Below are 22,507 nucleotides of genomic sequence, written 5' to 3'. Positions count from 1 at the left end.
CCAGACAATATTTACATATGAAATCACAGTCAATTGAAAAGATACTATAACAATAATAAAAGTAATTACAAGCATCAAAATTTCATTCAAATGAGTGTTATTACAGGCCAGACTTAATATGGGTGGAAGTTCACAGTAAAAATTGTTGATTCTATTGGAACCGCAAAATGGCAATGAAAATATGAGATTAGTCTGCAGGATAGCATTGATTGTCCCAATGAGCCAAGAACCAATGACCAGCCTGATGCAAACCTCTTTCCTCATAATTATGTTATATAACAAGGGATGACATATTGCATTATATCGATCGTACGCTACGGATGCCATTGTATAGCACTCAGCACTGACAATTAATAGATAACAGTTCATCTGCACGGCACATCCATAGAAAGAGATGATTTTGTGTTGAGATAGAATATCGATCAACATTTTTGGAGTTATAGTTAACAACAAGCATAAATCTAAAAAAGAGAAATTGGCAAGAAAAAAATACATAGGATTATGAAGATTAGAGCTAATTCTGTATAAAAGAATTATAAACATGTGAGACAGCAGCGAAATCAGAAAGATAATGAGTAAGATCACAAACACGATGTATTGGTATGGAGGACGAAGAGAAAATCCAACAAGGATAAATTCTTGTATCTGTGTAAAGTTACTTCTGTCCATTTGGTATAAAAAAAAAATATTAAAAAATATATATCTATATAAAAATACCTTCGAATAAAGACAAAAAGAAAATATTAGATTAATATTATTATCAGTTAAAAAATAAAAATATTAAAACTAAAACCTATGAATTACTATATATATATTAATTCATAATATGTACAATTCAATTCAAATGCTGTAAAATTCAATTCAATGCTGTAAAACAAAGATGTACTTACCAGAAATCCAGGTCCAGTCTCCTGAAGGCAGATTTTCTGCCTTGTGCTGGTTGTAAAAAAGAGACTAGACACAGGAATTCTGGCCGGTATAGAGAGTCATGGCTCATTGTGTCCATCAATCACATGTCTGCCTTCTCTCTGAGCGCTCAGATGGCCTGGGAACAGGACTTCCTGTTTTCTGACTCTTTGGGAAGAAAACAGGAAGTGCCGTGTTTTCCATGATAACTAAAAAAGAAAATAATGAATGCAAATTGCTAAATTGCTTTATATCACATCAACTGTTGATTTAGATTTGAAAGTTATAATGACAGGGACACTTTAAATATTTTCATTATTCTTTGTTCTGCCTAAAATATTTCTTCTGGACAATAGAAAAACTTCAGAGTTATGTTGGGCAGTGCTACCATAGGCTTACAGCCCTGTGCTCAACACTAATACACTTTAAAGGCAACCAATCAACATGATTGTGCTGATATGGTTCCCTTCAGCACTGTATAGAGCTACCGTGCAGCTCATGGCATGTACCGGCTGGAAGCTGCACGGTAGCTCTTTACGGCGCTGGAGGGAACTATATCAGCACAATCATGCTGTTTGGTTCCTTTTAAGCATTTTACTTATAGCTGAAGCATTAAATCAGCCAATATAACAAATTCTGATAACATCTCTCTTAATGGCAATGGCATTGGCAATGGCATTAAAAGCTATGGCAAAAAAAAATAAATCTTCCCTTTTACAGTCTCCTCTCAGGCATTGGGCATTGTAACATTTTTCTCCACTGGTTCCAATGGTCAGGCTCTCTGCATCTGGAGCTATTTTATGCTTTATTATCACCACTATTCTTTATTTCATGTAAAGTGTCCTATAGGCATCCCGCCACTATATATATACACCCAATTTCCATACTTGGACCCTTCTGATTGAAAGTGTGTATATCACATCAGTCTTATCCTGAGAGACTAAAATAGCTGGTTCAGGTGTATAGCATTGTATCTTTAAAAAAGTGCTATATACCCAATTGTTGACTACTGTTGCTTCTGCCTGGCCTCCATGTTGGCTACTGCTGCTCCTGCCTGGCCTCCATGTTGGCTACTGCTGCTCCTGCCTGGCCTCCATGTTGGCTACTGCTGCTCCTGCTTGTCCTCAATGTTGGCTACTGCTGCTCCTGCCTGGCCTCCATGTTGGCTACTGCTGCTCCTGCCTGGCCTCCATGTTGGCTCCTGACGCTCCTGCCTGGCCTCCATGTTGACTACTGCTGCTCCTGTACTGGCCTCAAATGACTATTGCTGGACCTTCACTGGCCTCCAATGACTACTGCTGCTCCTTCACTGCATTTGTGACCTTTTTCCTGCATAGACCCTGTAATGGTGAATTTACTGCATAGACCCTGTAATGGTAAGTTTCCTGCATAGACCCTGTAATGGTAAGTTTCCTGCATAGACCCTGTAATGGTGAATATTGAAGTCTAAAAAAAAAAAATATAGACTTTGAGATATTGAAAAGATAATGATGTTACTGACATGTAGATCCCCAAATTCAACCAAATACACTACCACCGTATCATATAGATGCTTTAAACTATGAAATCCAAAGAAATCCGAAATTTGGTCGGACCGAACTTTCCGAAAAAATCCGAAAGTCCGGTCGGACCGAACTTTTAAAAAGTTCGCTCATCTCTACTGGTTACTCTTAGTAGGATCAAGCCTAAATAAGCAAATAAAAAGTGCTATGAAAGAAAGACCAGATAAAACTTTCTCTGTACTGTTTTTATGATTTTATTACTATTAACCTTGTAAGTAGTAGCACTAATAATCCTTTATTTTTTAAATAAATAAAAAAACACCACATTGTCCTCAAAACATATTGCAAGCAAAGAGTTTTTAAGTATACACTTTTCCTAAGTTTGCATTTTATGTATACCTGTCAAAGGTCCTTGGTCTGTACTCTTTTTTTTTTTTTTTTTTTTAACAAAAAAAAGCAATTCCTTCATTTTTTTATGTCCTTCATAACTGACAGCTACGTTTGGTAGTGCTACCGTTGGCTTACAGCATGTACCCCAAACTAATAAATTTTAAAGGAAAAGTCCAGCCAAGGGGAAAAAAAGCAGCAGAGGTTTAGAAGAACATAAAAAACTACACCAACTCACCTCTCCCTGTGCCTCTCCAAAGCTGGATCGCTGATCCAGGCCCCCTGCCAGGCCCCGGGATCTCCACCAAAGCCCAGATGACAACTCGTCTCATGGTCCAAGGCTGGGGTGGGATTCCACTATAGTCATTGAGCCAGCTTTCCATTAGTCAGAATGGGCATTCTCCGCCAAGTTGTGATGATGACATGACTCAGGGTAGAATGCCCACCCCGGCCTCCAGCGGAGTCCCAGAGTCAGTTGTTTGTTAGAGCCCTATTACACGAACAGATTGTCTGACAGATTTTTTTTAAGCCAAAGGCAGGAATGGATGTGAAAATAGAAATCTCAGTCTTTGATTAATTACCTGTTCTCTGTTTATCGTCCTTTCCTGGCTTTGGCTCAAAAAAAAATCTGTCAGATAATCTGTTGGTGTAGTAGGGCCCTTACTTTCTGCCCTACCCCTTCCACCTGTCAGATTTTTGACAGGGCTGGACATCACCTTTAAGCACAATACTCATATGTAGGCCTGAAGCATTAAATTAGCCAATATAAAATTCTGGTAATAACTAGCAATTAAATAAAAGCTGCAGCACAAAAAAAAGCTTCTTAAAAAACACATTAAAATCGCAAAAAAACTATTTTTTTACAGTTTTTATGATTATATTACTAAGCAGTAGCGCCACCCATACTTATTAAATAAAAAGGGGGTTAATGATTAAATATTAAAACATAAAAAAACACATTGGTCTTAAAACATATTGCAAGCAAAGAAAAGGTATTTAATTCTAAGTATACTTTTTTTCTTAAGTTTTCACTTTATGTATACCAGACAAAGTTCCTTGGTCTGTATACTTTTTCCTCTACTGGCAAAAGAAAAAGCAATCCCTTCATAACTGATAGCACTAGCACGTAGCTCTGGGCATTGATTGTTATAACACTGACTAGGTTGTTGAATTGAAAATATTTATGTAAAAAATCTATTTAAACAAACAGATTTTTCCAGTGAGAATTACATCTTTTGCACAGTAAAAAATGTTTTCAAAATGTTTTATTTTTTTTATATAATTACTGGATTGAAAATTATCAATATTGCATAGGAAATTAAATATTTGAAATTTAAGTAAAAAAAAAAATTCACAATTTCTGCCCATCATTTCATAGTAACTTTACCTGCTGACAGTTAAATAGCATTGGATTCACAAAAGATGTTGGCATTGTAAGAGAAATTGTACATTATTAGCATTTCTTAAATCAAAAATTTACAGTAGTAAAACATGAATATAATACAGTAAAAGTACAATACCTGTTGCTGTTTAACTGATGGATCTCTTCTAAAGAGAACAACTGCGTAGTGGCAGAATCTGACTATTATACTCTAATGAAAACTCCCATTGAGAATTAAAAAAAAAAGTACATGTTGTAGTTTATGGATACCAACAGAGGAAAACAACCCTGTATTATTTGTTGTTATTTTTGTTTCCATTTAGCTAAATGATACTCCAGAGATTAATTTGGTTATTAGAATTAAGATTGTTTTAAAATAGAATAATCTGCTATGAATACACTGTGAATGGTGCCGGAGGGAAATAACATGATTCATTGGATAATTGTCACGCTGGGTTCATTTAGATTAAGCTAAGTTTGTGTTTAAGCCTAATGTATATTTTTATATACATGAGCAAAAGTTTCAAAAGTTTGGTTCGCAGGTTTGCCAAACTTACTTGAAAAATTCGGGCTCTTCCAAACTGAAACTTAAATGAACTGCATTAAAAAAAGGCAAATGATTGCAGATACAATAATGGGACTATAGGGGCAAAAAAGCAAGTTTGAACGTGCCAATGATTTCAATAGGAGAAGCATCCAAAACGGAAGTTTGAAGGTCATGCTTAAGATTAAGTGACATGTCACTTCTTAGGAGCTTTTGTACTGGTTCCAGGCATTAAAAGGCCCTTTGGCGGCAAAACCGTGCTGAAAAACGCATCAAAATCCACACCAAAAAAGTTTGTTTTTTAATAAAAGTGCAAACAAATCCTTAGAAAGTATAACTGGAAGGAGCAGTAAGTAATAATAATAGTAGTAGTAAAAGTGGCCTCATTGACCTCACAGAGCTAAAGACAGACAGGCGTAAGATTTATTTGGATTATGCTGTATTATGGGTTATGTAACAAGTTTGGATGCATTAGCCACAGTGTAAGTGACCCCAAAGGGCCTAGGACAGACAGAAGTTGAAGGTGGCAACACTAGCGACACTCTCTTGGACCCAGTAGTACTGAGAACTGTCAGTTGACTGTAAAAGCAGTAGCAGCACTCTATTCGACCCAGTAGGGTTTAGATCAGCCAGTAGACAGTGGAAGCAGAGGCACCAGTAACACTCTCTTTGACCCAGTAGGGCCTAAAGGAGCTAATTGATGCTGGAAGCAGTAGCTCCAGTTTGTCTTACTGAGACTCAATAGGGCCTAGAACAGCCAGTTGATGGTGGAAGCAGTAACAGAATCAGAATTCTCCTCATTCCAGTAGGGCCTAGAACATTTATTTGAGAGTGGAAGCAATAGCATTAGAATCACTCACCTGGACCAAAAGGAGCCTAGAACAGCCAGTTGACGGTAAAGGCAGTAGCTGTCCGGAATGTGCAGTGAGCCTGGTGTGAAATGGGCTTGTTTTTACCTTTTGTCTGACACATCCGCTTTTCTTTTAGCCTCCTGGCAATGCAGGACTTACACTGCTCGTCGCTAGCCTTGATCGCTGCAGCTGAGCAGTGTTTTTGATTGACAAATGCCTCTACCTGTCCATAACCTTGAGGATCAGGATCGGGCTCTTGATCCTCATAAATAAAAGAGCCAGTTATTCATACCCTGATCCCAGCTCCCCTTGTCTACTCCTGCGATCCCCGTTCCTAATTCCTCTGTTTGCTTGACTCGTTACCTGATCTCCCGCTAGACCTTTTTGACCATCTGTTTGATCCCTGATTTTGTACTGCATTGTCCGTTCGGTTCTGACTTGGCTTGTCGACTCTCCTTTGTTGTGTTTGTCTGTCTGTCTTGTTTGGCGCTGCACTTATTAAGTGTAGGGCACGTCTTCATGTTTGTCCTTAATCACCTAGGGCCGACTGAGTCAAGTAGGTAGGGACAGTGGGTGGGTTCCACCTTAGGGTCCACTGTCTCGTCTTGTCTCTACCTCCCGTCCTGACAGTAGCAGCACATTTTTCCTTTGCAAAATAAAGAAAGCCACAAATAAAATATGCATTCACATAAAAACCTAGTTTTAAATATGAAGTAATGTTGATGTTGAGCTTAAGGGAACAGTAAACTGCAAATAACACCTAGTGAAGTAGGATATGGTTAAATAGATAGCCAACCCCATCTGCAAAATCAAGATCCATGAGGTTTAAACAGGACTAGAAAAAGGCTCAAATTCAAGAAGGCTTTACGTCTGTATTATAATGTAAAAAAAATGGCAAATTTTTCTGCTCCATAAAGATGTAGAAGAATTTGCCACTTTACTGACACTTAGTTTAAAAATTGTCAAAAATATTCGGGTGTGAACCCTGTTCAGGGCCTAAGGCTGTCGACATAACATACATCTGAAGCGTGCAAGCCATACATGTATGTCTTGTGAAGTTTTAGCTATGTCACTATCTGGTTTTAACTAAGAAGGGGAAAACTCCTGATGGGGTATGGAAGAAAACTCCACACCCTCTCTATGGTTACTCCCAAAAAACCTTTAAACTAGGGTGCATTGACAAGTTGCTGTGGGTCTGCTGAGGATTTTAGGCAGTAGAAACCCCAAATAACCAGTCACGTGTGAACACACCCATACGGCAAGGTAACATGCCTTTTAGCAACAGATTGTTTCTAATAACTTTTGAAGGCTGTTATATCACAGTTAGAGGACAGCATCCCCTGTATATTGTATATGCCCCATCAAGAACCCTTCCTTGAGCCCTATTCAACACCCTAAACCTTGAGAGCGGTTAAAACATTGGCAAAAAGAACAATCGTAAGCGTAGTGTAAAAGCTAATTACCGTTGTGATATCATGATTAGAGTTGAGTTCGATCGAACTAGAACATTGCCGAACCTTCTGCATTTGATTGCTGATGCCTTCCCGGTCCGTGGGGAAGGAGGAGAGTGCCTGGGTACCACCTGGAATTCCGGGACCGGGAAGGCATCAGCAATCAAATGCAGAAGGTTCGGGAATGTTCAAGTTCGATCGAACCGGGTACAAAATGTGTGGCACAAAAAATGATTTAATATCCCATTGACACCAATGGGAGAAACGGCTCTTTGGAGCCTTTCTTTCCATTTTTTTTCTTTTTTTTTTTTACAATTGTCATTTTTATCAATGTTTCAATAAAGATATACAATACAGACTGAGCAGAATATAAACATTCTCGTCAGTACATTGAGGTAGAGCAAAAAACCTAGAGCAGTACAGCACAAAGTTACACCCCAACCATAAACATAAAAAACATATCACCATAAAGTAGCAATGGCATCAGAAACATCAGTTGGGGTACAATGTGGCAATGTCTGACTTGAGATCTCAAGAAAACACAGTAGTCCAGTCACAAAGAACAGACGACAAGACAAAAACTCAGAAGGGTAAAAAGGGGAGAAATGACAGACAAAGAAGGGTAGATAAAGAAGAAAAGATCTAGGATGTACTACTGTTTGATACTTAGGGAGCACAATGAGAGTCTCATGGTGCCCAGACAAAGTCAAAGACATCTAATTTATTATTCAAAGATGCAGTGAGACGTTCAAGGGCATGGGCACAGGAGAGAATTGTTTCCAACACCTGGCTATCAGGGATTTTGCAGCAGTCAAGAGGACTAGCAATAATTTGGTTTGCCTTTTCTGAAGGCTTTTAGGGAACAGGCTAACCAACAAAAATCACGGCTCCCTAGGAATTTTTAGTCTTAGAACTGCTGATGACACCTCGCAAACCTCCGTCCAGTACGGCCTCACAAGCTCACATTTCCAAAAAATATGAAATTGAGAGCCCAGCACTCTAGTACACCTCCAGCATAGTGGGGAGACCAAGGAATTAAGCTTGTGCAGCAACTCTGGTGTGTGGTACCAGAACATCAGCAACTAGTAATGGGATTCAAAACAAGAGTCCATGGAGTCTCGGTTGCAAAACACGGGATAGCCAGATATCTCTAGCCTGTTGCCACGGGGTGCCTCCATGATGGGGAGAGCACCAAACCACCCTGATAAATAGCCCCTTAAGTCCCACTCGGTTGCAAGTTTTGGAACATAAATAGGCAAATAGGCCCCTTTTTTGTCAATGTCTAACTCAAGGTACGAGTATTGCTATCATGACAAGGGCTTGCCAAGGCAGGCTTCCATCCACAGACATCCGTTTCGGGGTATTTGCCTCTCGTCGGTGTGGAGTAGGATTCTGGCTAGTTGGAGCAATGACAAATCGACCAACAAAACAAAGTAATCACTGAACTCAAGGAGAACAGTGAAAAAAACTCCAATGAAGTACTCAATCAAGAGTCTCCACTGATGCCCCCAAAAATTTAAATATGCAAAACAAGAGATTCCTCGGGATTCCTTGTAGGTAGTATATATCGAGGAAGTAGCAGCCTGTCCCATATTACTCAGAAGTTAGCAGTCTCCCCAATAGGTAATAGGCTGTATCCCTGTTTTCCAGGTGGTACCTCGGCCCTGTTCGATCATCTCTACTAGCCAGGACACTCCCATGCCTAAGTAGTTGTTATTTTTACTTATTATGGGGATATATCTGGACAGACCACCTGGACAGACAACAGGAGACTCTAAGAAGCCATGGAGGCGTGGCACTGAACAGGAAATGAGACAGGTAATTGCAGTTGTATTGCAGTTGGGTACTCTGATTCACTTCTCACATATTCAGGTCTCTGTTTTGAATACAACTTTTTGCTTTAGTTGGTATATAGAAGTGCCGTGGATGATTAGTGGATGAGATACATATATACCCAAATACATATTAGGTGGCTGATCGCGCCTGTAAATTCACTAATTGTAAATAAGGCAATATGAAATATAGTCCAGCAATATCATAGTTTACAGAGGCAGTCTGGGATTCACCAGAGTTTATGACAAGCAGCTGCTCCTCCACGCTGTGTACCAGCATCGATCTCAGTTTGTACACAAACCTAGTGCGCAAGTGTGGAACGCAATACCAGGAGGAGTCTATCCGAGGACTGCCAGTCGTCTTCATCATAGTGCGCATGCGTTGTCACAAGGAGAGGGATATATATATTTTGTAGGGATCATTAGTAGGGGGTAGTGTGAAATGAAGAAGTCCTTATGCCAATTTAATGAAAAAAAACTCCAACTTGGATTTATTGTGGCATATAAAAGTTCAGGTTAACACAAAACATGTCCACAGTGTGCAAAACAGGATACAAAATAAACACCTGCTCGGCTGGGCTCTAACTAAACAGAGTTCTCACCTCAACTCAAGTAACATCTTTAGGGTGCCTTCACATGTACCGGCTCCGCAGAGGATTTCATGCTGCGGGGTTGCAGCGAAATCCGCTGCAGATCCTGGTACAGTGAAGGTCTATGGGGTTACATATCCGCAGCAGAATTTTCATTCCACTGCGGATATGTAACCCGGCCCCTTTAACCCCCATTGCCCTGGAGCATACATCACCTGCTCCAGGCTCCTGCTTGCTTCGAGACCTCCCAGCATCTCCCGGTGATCAGCCAATGAGTGTGATGTGGCGGAAGATGATTGGCTGACAGCCGGGAGAGGCCGGGAGGCTCCGAAGCAAGCAGGAGGCTGGAGCAGGTGATGTATGCTCCAGGGCTGCCCCCGGCTCGAAGTATACATTACCTGCTCAGCGCTGCGGCTCTGTGAAGCTCCCGGCTCCCCTCACTCCTCATCAGCCAATCAGTGCTGCTTTGCACTGATTGGCTGATGAGGAGCAAGGAGAGTCGGGAGCTTCACACAGCGGCGGCACCATGCAGGTGATGTATGCTTCGGGTCCGAAGCCGAGTCACATATCTGCAGCGGAATGGAAATTCCGCTGCGGGTATGGGACCCCGTAGAACTTCACTATACCCAGATCCCTGCAAATCGCAGCGTGAAATCCGCTGCGGATCCGGAACGTGTGAAGCTACCCTTAGGGTATGTGCACACTGAGCAATTCTCGCGAATTCCGCCGCAAAAAAACGTGCGGAATATGCGTGGAATTCCGCCAGTTTAAATGCAACATTGCTTCTCTCTATAGAGCAAAATCGGAATTCCGACTGTGCACACAGCGGAAATTTCCATCCGGATTCCACGCGGAATCCGCGTACCGCCCAAAGAATGAACGGGTTCATTCTTTGGGCAGATTCTGCTAGAGGAATCCTATAGAAGTCAATAGAGCCTAAATTCGGCTCAAATTCCGCTTCCATTCTGCTCGAATTCTTCTCGAGTTCTGCTCAAATTCAACTCCTTTTCTGCTCCTATTCTGCCTGAGCTGAATAGGCGAGGAATTTCAAGCAGAAATCTTTCAGCTACAATTCCTCAAGAATTGCTCAGTGTGCATATACCCCTTAGCAGGGGCGTAACTAGGATTCATGGGCCCCATAGCAAAAAAGTGTATGGGGCCCCCAACATATTACCTGTCCCGGCGCTATGGAGCTGCCCCCCTCCCCTTCGGCAGCTCTGAGACGGTGTGCTCTGGGGTGGGGGGGTAAGGGGTAGCAGGCCGCTCAGAGTCCCTGCTGGTTGGGGCAGCTCTGAGACACCTGCGAGGTGCTGGCAGCTTTAAGACAGTGTGTGTATGGGGGGGAAGGGTTTAGGGGCAGATGCAGGTCCCTGCAGGTCTGGGGGGTGCTCTGAGTCCGGGGGGATTACCTCCATTATACTGATTACTATACAAGATGCTAGGGAAGCTGGATGACCTCTATTATACTGACTACTATACAAGATGCTAGGAAAGCTGGCTGACACCATTATTTAAGATGCTAGGAAAGCTGAGTGACCCCATTATACAGGATGCCAGGGAAGCTGAGTGACCCCATTATACAAGATGCTAGGGAAGCTGAGTGACCCGATTATACAGGATGCCAGGGAAGCTGGGTGACCCATTATACAGGATGCTGGGGAAGATGAGGGACCCCATTATACAGGAGGCTAGGGAAGCTGAGTGACCCCTTTATACAGGATGCCAGGGAAGCTGAGTGACCCCCTTATACGGGATGCTATAAAGCTTAGTGACCCCATTATACAGGATGCCAGGGAAGCTGAGTGACCCCATTATACAAGATGCTAGGGAAGCTGAGTGACCCGATTATACAGGATGCCAGGGAAGCTGGGTGACCCATTATACAGGATGCTGGGGAAGATGAGGGACCCCATTATACAGGAGGCTAGGGAAGCTGAGTGACCCCTTTATACAGGATGCCAGGGAAGCTGAGTGACCCCCTTATACGGGATGCTATAAAGCTTAGTGACCCCATTATACAGGGTGCTAGGGAAGCTGAGTGACCCCTTTATACAGGATGCCAGGGAAGCTAAGTGACCCCACTATACAGGATGCCAGGGAAGCTGAGTGACCCCATTATACAAGATGCTCGGAAAGCTGGGTGACCCCATTATACAGGATGCCAGGGAAGCTGAGAGACAGCATTATACAGGATGCCAGGGAAGCTGAGAGACCCCATTATACAGGATGCTGGGAAAGCTGAGTGACCCCAACATACAGGATGCCAGGAAAGCTGAGTGACCCCATTATACAGAATGTCAGGGAGGCTGAGTGACCCCATTATACAGGATGCCAGGAAAGCTGAGTTACCCCATTATACAGGATGCCAGGGAAGCTGGTGACTTTCAGCTGGCAGTGATAGTTACCATCCTTCCTTCTGTGTCTCTCCTCCTCAGGCCCTGTGCACTCTGCCATGAGCGAATATCCCACCTGAGGTGGGCGCTGGAGGCGGGGCCTGTCGCGCTGGGGGCGGGGCTTAGCAGAACCTAACTGGGACTGTTGCCACTTGTGGAGAGGGGGACACTGGTGCAGGACGCTCGGAGTCTGTGTCAGGGGAGGTGCGGAGGTGCTTGAGAGGGGATTGCAGACGCTCCCTTCTGTGTCTCTGACAGTGTGCTTTACAGTCAGTGCTGTAGCACCATGAAGACAGGGGAAACAGGCCATAGGGGGGCCCGGGCCCCCTGCAGCAGGGGCCCCATAACAACTGCCTTCTCTGCCTTCATGCTAGTTACACCCTTGCCCCTTATTAAGAGAAATGTAAGCAGGCCACAGGCTTCCAGGCTCTCAGCAACCTCCAGCCTTGTGAGCTTTTTTCTGTGGTGAAGCGATTAGCTCCTACTTGCACCTGTCTGCAAGGTGTGGACTGGAGTTGAGAGGGAATGGCAGGTCCCACTTCCAAACCTACCTGCCATTCCAGTAAAATCCAGACCCGATAACACTAAATAACAGTTCGGCAAAATAGCTTTGCTGAACTACACAACTTTCCTGGAGTTTACTATCTCATCCCAGCTAGCAGCCTGGGTGAGATGTGCTCCCTCTCCAGTAACTTACCAGCCACCTGTCCACAATAGGCTATGTTCACACAACTTTAAAAATAGAGAAAAGGCGTCCGCTTATGCAATTTAAAATAACTTCAGTTTTTGCCGCGATTTACCTGACTGCAATGGCAATGCATTGAATTCAATGGAGAGACGGACATCCAATGCACACAATGTGTCAAAATAATGTTCATGACAATTATTTTTGGACTTCTTTTGCAAACAGTGGACTTTTTTTTATTAGTTGTTCGCACAACGTCAATAATTGAGAAAAGGCGGCCGATTTGGCTATTTAAAAAAACAACAGTTTTTCCTGCGATTTAACTGACTGCAATGGCAATGCATTGAAGTCAATGGGAAGACGGACGTCCAATTCACACAATGCGAAAAACGGACGCCAAAAGCATTGGAGCCAAAGCATGCTGGTAAAGGCGATATTCACACAACGTCCAAAAAAGAAATAAGGCGTCCGCTTTTGGTGTTTAAAAACACGTCCGTTATTGCATCATTTAAAGTGACTTAAACAAAAGGCATTGAAGTCTACGGAAAAACTAACGTCTTTTTCACACAATGTATTGAATGATGGACGTCTTTTGAGGCAGATGCATTTAATACAATGTGTGAAAAAAGACGTCTGTTATTCCATAGACTTTAATGCATTTTAGTCAATCCACTTAAAATGATGCAATAACGGACATCTTTTTAAACACAAAAACTGACACTTTTTTCCTTTTTTAGACTTTGTGTGAACAAAGCCATAGCCTATGTTCACAAAACGTTTTTTAAGCTCAGTTTAAAATGACGCCCGTCATTTTGAGTTTAAAATAACGGACGTCATTTAGCAGCCTGGCCTCCCCTGTTGGTAATGTACCAACAGCAATGACGGCCGTTGGTACATTACTCTAGTTTGGGATTACTAATTGGACTTTGGGTGCGGCTTAATTAAAAAATCCATTGAATTTAATAGTAAAAACAGAAGAAGAACGATGACAAAAAAAACCTGTGTGAACAACTAATAAAAAAGTCCGCTGTTTGCAAAAGACGTCCAAAAATAATGATCATGTTCATTATTTTGACGTCTGCGGTAAAAACGTCCATTATTCAATGCATTGTGTGCATTGGACGTCAGTCTTCCCATTGACTTCAATGCATTGCCGTTGCAGTCAGTTAAATCACAGCAAAAATGGACATTTTAAAATATCAAAATCGTCCGCCATTTCTCTATTTTTGGCATGGTTTTATTTTACTAATTGGCCTTTTGGTGCGGCTTATTTGAAAAGTCCATTAAGTTTAGTAGTAAAAATAGAGAAAGAACGGTGACAAAAGAAAACCTGTATGTAAACAACTAAGAAAAAGTGTCCGCTGTTTGCAAAGGACATCCGGAAATAATGATCATGTTGATTATTTTGATGTCCGCGGCAAAATTGTTCGTTATTCAATGCATTGTGTGCATTGGATGTCTGTCTTCCCATTGACTTCAATGAATCAATGGAATAACGGATGTCTTTTTCACACGTTGTATTGAATACGTCCGCCTTAAAAGACGTCCGTCATTCAATACAATGTGTAAAAAAGACGTCCGTTATTCCATAGACTTCAATGCATTTTAGTCAAGCCAATTAAAGTGATGGACATGTTTTTAAACACAAAAAGCGGACTCTAGAGATGAGCGAACCTGGAGCATGCTCGAGTCCATCCAAACCCGAACTTTCGGCATTTGATTAGCGGTGGCTGCTGAACTTGGATAAAGCCCTAAGGCTATGTGGAAATCATGGATATACAGTAGTCATTGGCTGTATCCATGTTTTCCAGACAACCTTAGAGCTTTATCCAAGTTCAGCAGCCGCCACTAATCAAATGCCGATCGTTCGGGTTCGGATGGACTCGAACCCGAACCCGGTTCGCTCATCTCTAGCGGAATCCTTTTTCTTTTTTTGGACGTTGTGTGAACATAGCCTCAGAATTAAAAGATGTTGGTGAACATAGCCTCATACACTTCTTTACCCACCATCCTGAGCTATTTCACATTTTAGCTTTTTAACTGCGTTTTTTACATCATTATTCCTCAAACTATATATGAAAGGATTCATTAAAGGGGCAATAATAGCATACAGGAGGGACAAAAACTTTTCTCCATTCATTCCATAACTTGACCTTGGTCTCAAGTACATAATAGAGGCCGCCCCATAAGATATAGCAACAACTATGAAGTGGGAGGTACAAGTGGAGAAAGCTTTTTTCCTCGTCCCCGCAGAATGGTGGTTGATTATTGTCCACATGATGTTGGCATAAGAAATTACTGTTAACATAAAAGGTACCACAACAACAATAACAGTCATTATAAGCAGGATAATTTCATTAAACTGCGTGTTATTACAGGCTAGACTTAATAATGGTGTAATATCACAGAAAAAATGGTTGATTCTATTCGACTTGCAGAAGGGCAATAAAAATATAAGCAAAGGTTGTAGAATACTCACATAAAGCCCAACAAACCAACAACCAATGACCAGCCTGATACAAACAATCCTTCTCATAAGTACATTATATAGCAAAGGATGGCATATAGCGTTATATCGATCATACGCTATAACTGCCAGCATATAACACTCTGCACTGGCCAGCAATAGATAACAGGACATCTGTAGGGCGCATTCATAGAAGGTGATGGTGTTTTGAGATACAAGGTTGATCAACATTTTTGGGCTTATAGTTGATATGTAACCTATCTCCAAAATGGAGAAATTGGCAAGCAAAAAGTACATAGGAGTATGAAGATTCGGGCTGAATCTGTATATAAGGATTATAAACATGTGAGCCAGCAGCGATATCATAAAGATAAAGAGAAAGATCACAAATAAGAGATACTTGAGTTGAGGAGAAGTAGAAAATCCAACAAGGATGAATACATGTACCGTGTAGTTTCTTCTCTCCATTTTATTAGAAAAAAAAATAGACAATAACTAAATTAAAAATATTGCAGCCTTTAAATTGAAACATAAAAAAATATTATTCATTTTGGTAAAAATCAACATTTTCAAAATAGAAGATTACAAAAACATTTATAAACCATCATAAACTCTATACATACTTTACCACTCATCTGTCCATTTAATATTTACTTTACGCTGAGGAGAAGTGCGGCGAAAAATTTTATTAAAGTATTGTATTGCACCCACAAAAGTTATACAAAACCCAATATACACTTATTACAGGGAATGCACTTAAAGTGCTTTTTTCCCTGCACTTACTACTGCATCAAGGCTTCACTTCCTGGATAAAATGGTGATGTCACTTCCTGGATAAAATGGTGATGTCACAACCCGACTTCCAGAGCTGTGCGGGCTGTGGCTGCTGGAGAGGATGATGGCAGGGGGACACTGAGGGACACCCGGGGTATACCTGACGTATCAGCCGGGGGGCGGACCGACAGGAGAAGAGAAGACAGGCGCAGCGGGGGAGCGAGGTGCTAGGTGAGTTGGGGTTTGTTTTTTGTTTTTTTTGTCTGGGGGCTATCTATAAGGGCAGAGCGCACAGGGGGGCTATATACTACAGGGGGAGATCACAGGGGGCTATATACTACTGTGGAAGAGCACATGGGGGCTATATAATACTGGGGGGAGAGCACAGGGGCCTATATACTACTGGGGAGACCTCACAGGGGCTATATACTACAGGAGGAGAGCACAGGGGGCTATATACTACTGCGAGGAGATCACATGGGGCTATATACTACAGGGGGAGAGCACAGGGGGGCTATATACTACTGGGGGGAGATCACAGGGGGCCTATATATACTACTGGGGGGACCTCACAGGGGGCTATATACTACAGGGGGAGAGCACAGGGGTGCTATATACTACTGGGGGGAGCTCACAGGGGGTCTATATACTACTGGGGGAGCTCACAGGGGGCTATATACTACTGGGGGAGAGCATGGGGGGCTATGTACTACTGGGGGGAGCTCACAGGGGGGCTATATACTACAGGGGGAGAGCACAGGGGGGCTATATACTACTGGGGGGAGCTCACAGGGGGGCTATATACTACTGGGGGAGCTCACAGGGGGCTATATACTACAGGCAGAGAGCACGGGGGGCTATATACTACTGGGGGGAGCTCACAGTGGGCTATATACTACAGGGGGAGAGTGCACAGGGGGGCTATATACTACTGGGGGAGCAACAGGGGGCTATACACTACTGGGGGAGAGGGCACAGGAGGGCGATACACTACTGGGGGAGCAACAGGGGGGCTATATACTACCAGGGCAGTCACCCCCTTTGTACCTTATATTAAAGGTCTGGTGAGAGAGAAAAAATGCCAGTTTTCCCGCTAATAAGCAGCAATTCTGTATGTAAATAGTTGAACGTTTGTGAAACGATGTTCAGCTCGGACCTTCACCTGACTATAGACCCCGGTAAGTGGACCTTCACTAAAAGTTGTTGAGTACCCATGCACTAGGATATTAGCTTGATACACAAGTATTAACCCTTTATGGTCTTAAATCTTTTTTATAAGACATGTAGTGTGCTCCCTCTGCTAGGGAATATACACTGTACAGGGCCGTTTTAATACATTGGTGGGCCCAGTGCACAGCCCTCAAGAGTGGGCCCCCCCCTTCCCTTTTGGCACATTGTATAATGTACTGAATTTGCCCCCACACTGTATCAAGAGCCCCAATACATACAGTAGTTACCTTATAACACTATTTCCACCATACAGTGATTACATATTACATAAAAACTGCACTAAACAAAACAGAAAGATATCACCAATGATACCATTACATAATACCGCCACATCATGACCCCTAACACTACAACCCTATAACAGAGTGCAGTTACATCCAGTGACTCACCGGGGGCGTCTTCTCCGATCAGAGTCTGTCACCTTTTCTTTTTCTCTCCATCCAGCCTGGGCCACCTTGAAGTCTTCTCCTGGCTGTGAATCTTCTCTCCAGAATCTGCCAGAGAAATATTTTTGGCTCCAACACATACAGTAGTTAGGTCCCTTGTACCCCTATACAGTAGTTACACCCCTCTGTACCCCTACATAGTTACACCCCTCTGTGCCTCCATAGTTTTAAGGTGTCCCTGTAGTATATAGACCCTCATGTGCTCCTCCAGTTATATACAGCCCTCCTGTGCGTTCCCCCATTAGTATATAGCCCCCCTGTGCTCTCCCCCAATAGTATATAGCCCCCCATGTGCTCTCCCCAATAGTATATAGCCCCCCTGTGCTCCCCCATAGTATATAGCCCTCTGTGCTCCCCCATAGTATATAGCCCCCTGTGCTCCCCAATAGTATATAGCTCCCCTGTGCTCCCCAATAGTATATAGCTCCCCTGTGCTCCCCAATAGTATATAGCTCCCCTGTACTCCCCTATAGTATATAGCCCCTCTGTGCTCCCCCATAGTATATAGCTCCCCTGTGCTACCCCATAGTATAAAGCCCCCTGTGCTCCCCATAGTATATAGCCCCTGTGCTCCCCCATAGTATATAGCTCCCCTGTGCTCCCCCATAGTATATAGCTCCTCTGTGCTCCCCCATAGTATATAGCCGCCCCCCCTAAGTACATAGCTTCCCTGTGCTCCCCCATAGTATATAGCCGCCCCCCCATAGTACATAGCTCCCCTGTGCTCCCCAATAGTATATAACCCCCCCATAGTATATAGCTTCCCTGTGCTCCCCAATAGTATATAGCCGCCCCCCATAGTATATAGCTCCCCTGTGCTCCCCCATAGTATATAGCCCCCTGTGCTCCCCCATAATATATAGCCCCCTGTGCTCCCCCATAGTATATAGCTCCCCTGTGCTCCCCCATCGTATATAGCTACCCTGTGCTCCCCCATAGTATATAGCCGCCCCTCCCATAGTGTATAGCTCCCCTGTGCTCCCCCATAGTATATAGCCGCCCCCCCATAGTATATAGCCCCCTGTGCTTCCCAATAGTATATAATATAAAATACAAACACTTTTACTCACCAAGGTCCACGCGTTCCTCTTCTGTTCCCTCATGTGGTCGCGCTTCCTGTGGTCACAAGAGGCTGCACTCCCCTTACCCTCGCGCCGATGCTCTAGTGACGTCGGGCGCTAGAGGGAGAGTGCGGCCTCTTGTGACCGCAGGAAGTGCGGCCACAAGAGTGACTGACAGGGAGGGAGCCAATGGCTCTCTCTCTGTCAGTATCGCTGCTGCTGAAGCGCCGCAGCAGCAGCGGGCGGGCGGGGGCAGCGGCGGACGGGGGGGCCCTGCAGGGGGCGCCATGGAGGGGTAAGTAGATTACCCATCCATGGCGCTCCCCCCTGACAGGCTGGTGGTCGGAGCCCTGTGCGACCGCACTGGTCGCACATAGCAACGGCCGGCCTGCTCGGGGAGCCCCCTTTAACCAGTGGGCCCGGTGCACGTGCACCATATGCCCTCTGGTTAAAGCGGCCCTGATACTGTATGTCATAGTGGCGGTAAAAGCCACATAGTACATACACTGATAAAGGTGCTGTAATTTTATTTATGTATATATAACTTGATTCCAAAAAAAGTTACTTTTTATTTTGATATTGATAGAGAATACATCAGGTACTAGTAGGGGTTGTCTTTTGAGATAGAGGGAGCCCCTTTGGGCTTATGGCCTATGTGTTTGTTAGTCTGATTGGCTGAGCGGGACACCAGTGACCTGAGAGCCTGAGCAGCAAGCAGGTAATGTATTAGCCCAGCAGCAGTAGGTTAAGTGGGAAGGGGCTTTACATTGTTGCAGCGGAATGAAAAATCCTCTGTGAGTATGTAAAGCCATAGAAAATTACAAGAATGAGTATCTCAGCTGATATCACTGTATGTGTGAAACTGGCTTTATACTCAAAGTTGTAGCCTAGCCCAAGCCTTCTAAGCAAAAAATTGTAATATTAGGCATTGAATATAAAATAATCCAGGTAAAACGTGGCACACCCTGATGAATAAATGAAAAGGAAAAAAAAAAGAATCCTTAGCAGTATTCCTCCCACAGTATTTCTGTTAGTCTTTTGTGTTTTTTGTTTTTTTTATAGTCAAAATTAGGAGTGGAAATAACAGGACAAAATTATAATGGAAAGATGTGCACAGTGAGGCCACAACCACACGTCTTTTTTGGGCCGTTTGACAGACGTTATTTTGGACGGCCTCATTTCACGGCCAAAAACCTTCCCTAATTTAAAAATGCCATCCGTAATGGTTGTTCAAAAAAAAAAAAAAAAAAAACAGTCGAATGGCCAAAAAAGGGCATTGTGTGATTGTGGCCAATGTTTGGCAAGATGATGATTTTTACAAAAATTTTACCAGACACACAATGTACTTACATACCAAATTTGGGTCCAAACTGTTTAGACTTTAAGTAGAAGAGGCTGAAATAATGAGTATGACTGATAACAGAGAAGAACAAGTAGCAAGTGCTGCATACATTTAGTAAGGTGAGGACCTTTATGAAACCCCCCATGGGAACTCTGTGAATACTAACAAAGTGAGAAATTTGGGGTAAATACGTTTTAGGAACTTAGATTCCCAAAATATTATAGTCTGTAATAATTGCTGGAAAAGATAACCAAGGAAAGTCACTTTGGCAGATGTATTGCAAGGTATGGCCCAACAAAAAACTTCCCACACATCCAGTGTGCCAATTTCAGTATCAAACGTTCCAGGAGCCTAGACTGTAATAACGGCTGTTTGCAGAAAACAATGGCCATACAATCTAGATTGGCACATATCGGCACTCACATGTACTTCCATGTCAAATATGGTGCCAAAATCTTTGTGGCCCATAGGAACCAATCACAGCTCAATTTTCATTTCTCACATTGCCTCGTGAAAATTAAAGCTAAGGTCTGATTGGTAAATTTTCCCCAAACTGTGCAGGTGTTTGGATGCCTATAGAAATAGAGAACATGACTATAAAGAACATGACTGATAACAGAGAATCACAATTCATGTATGGACAGAGAGAAAAACAGATTTTCACTTTTATAATAAAGATTGTAGTGATGAGCGAATAGTGAGATATTCAAATATTCGATATCCGTACGGATATCCGTACGAATATTCGATCCCATTAAAGTCTACGGGAACAAGTATTCGATTAGTGAAAAACATCTATTTGACCATTTGGAGGGTGAAACCGGAAGCTGGGGGATTTGAACGCTTATCGAATATTTATCGAATATTAGCGAGATATTCGTACGAATATCGAATATTCGAATATCTCACTCTTCGGTCGAATATCTATTCGATCGAACAGTATTCGCTCATCACTAAAAGATTGCTATTAACCTTGAGAGCAGCAGTGTCACCAGTTCTGAGGTGAATAAACAAAAGATTCTTGAACTTAAAGGGGAATTGTAACCTATAACCCACAGTGGACTATGTGATTCGCAAGTAAAAGGTGAGTGATGACTATCGACAGACCCACCTAACTGGAAGTTAAAGACCGGTTGGTGCTGTCCAGAAAAATTCGGAAGAACAGGACCCATCCGATGGCCAGAGTTTCGACAGTCTTCCGGGATTATTGTTTCAATGAACATCATCCATAAAGAAGTCCATCTGCTTGGTTATCATTGATGTGCTGCCGCCCACAAGCCTTTGATCACAACTGCAAACAGCACTGCTCGGATGACATGTTGTAAGGAATGTCGATAGTGGACTGTAGAACAGTAGAAACAGAAGTAGAAGTAGAATAGAGCAATGAATCCAGGTTCGCCCTTTACCATTCAGATGGCAAGGGTTTGGCTTTTGCCAGGACAATGCCTTCTGCCAGAATGTACTTTGCCAACAGTGAAGTTCAGTGGAGATGGAGGTATGTTGTGGGGGTATTTCTCTTCATATGACCCAGGACCCTTGGTCACAGTGCCAATGCCTACTGCACTATTTTCTGCATTGTGTCAGTTTTACGGGGTGTACCCATGTTACTTTTAGGTTGACAATGCCTCTTGTCATGTTGAAAGGTCTACCATGGCTTGGTATTGTGACAATGGGGTTATTCGAATGGACTAGCCCACCCAGAGCTCGGACCTTAACCCTATTAAGAACCTCTGGAACGAGTTGAAGAAACGGCTTAAGGGGTACCCCCACCATTCCCAAATCGGTGAAGGAACAAGTGCACACTAATATTTTATATCATGTTTATAATCACTTTCTGTTACTCATCAATATATACCTATTGTTTCTTCTGACATGTAAGGCAGGACAATTATTATACGAAATTGTTAAGATGTATTTATTGATGTAAAGAACCCTTTGGTTGTTTAAACTGAAATAAAAATTTCCTGTTATAACCTAAGCTACACCTAAAAACCTTTTCCATTCTGATATTAATTTTATATTTGATAAAGTAATATTCCAAAGGTGATGAGAGATTTACATTTCATGTTGAAAAAAAAAAAAATATATATATATTTAAAATTTCTAATAATCACCCATAATTCTTTAGATGAATATTAAAGCAATACATTTAAATTTTAAATCAATCATTTAACAAAAACATAGAGGTTTAAACCATTTGAATAAAGAAATAAATGATGGTATAATACCTGTCCTGTTTACATGAATCTAAATAGAACTATAGTGGCAGAGACTGCCTAATATATACTCTGATAAAAAAATACCCATATGTGTATTCCCATACACAAAAATACCCATATGTGTATTCATAATTTCATTTTGCACTCACATAAATTATACTCTAGAGTTTAATTTGCAGGTGAGAGTTTATTGTTTTAAAATGTTAACATAGAATGCCTAGATTTTTCCTAGCAATATTTTCATTGCCTCAGGATAGGCCAACAATGTCTAATCACTTGGTGGTGCAACATCTAGCACCCAACCTATCAGCTAATTAAAGCGACTCTGTACCCACAATATGCCCCCCCCCCAACCGCTTGTACTGTTTGCTTTTTATCCAAGATCTGTCCAGGGGTCAGTTTGCCAGGTGATGCAGTTATTGTCCAAAAAAAAAAAAAAAAAAAAC

General features: G+C 42.4%; 1 protein-coding gene across 1 annotated transcript; it reads right to left on the bottom strand.

Annotated features, from left to right (window-relative positions):
- Positions 1-14,521: 14,521 nt before the first annotated feature.
- LOC138768646 (olfactory receptor 10AG1-like) lies at positions 14,522-15,457 on the bottom strand. The gene has a single exon (XM_069946599.1). It carries the CDS (start codon positions 15,455-15,457, stop codon positions 14,522-14,524), a length of 936 nt encoding a protein of 311 aa, XP_069802700.1.
- Between the last annotated feature and the right edge of the window lie 7,050 nt (positions 15,458-22,507).

The sequence above is a fragment of the Dendropsophus ebraccatus genome, chromosome 12 (assembly GCF_027789765.1).
Source record: "Dendropsophus ebraccatus isolate aDenEbr1 chromosome 12, aDenEbr1.pat, whole genome shotgun sequence".
Classification (NCBI taxonomy): Eukaryota; Metazoa; Chordata; class Amphibia; order Anura; family Hylidae; genus Dendropsophus; species Dendropsophus ebraccatus.
The sequence above is the reverse complement of the archived record's forward strand: the minus strand, read 5'-3'. Positions and strand labels throughout refer to the sequence as shown.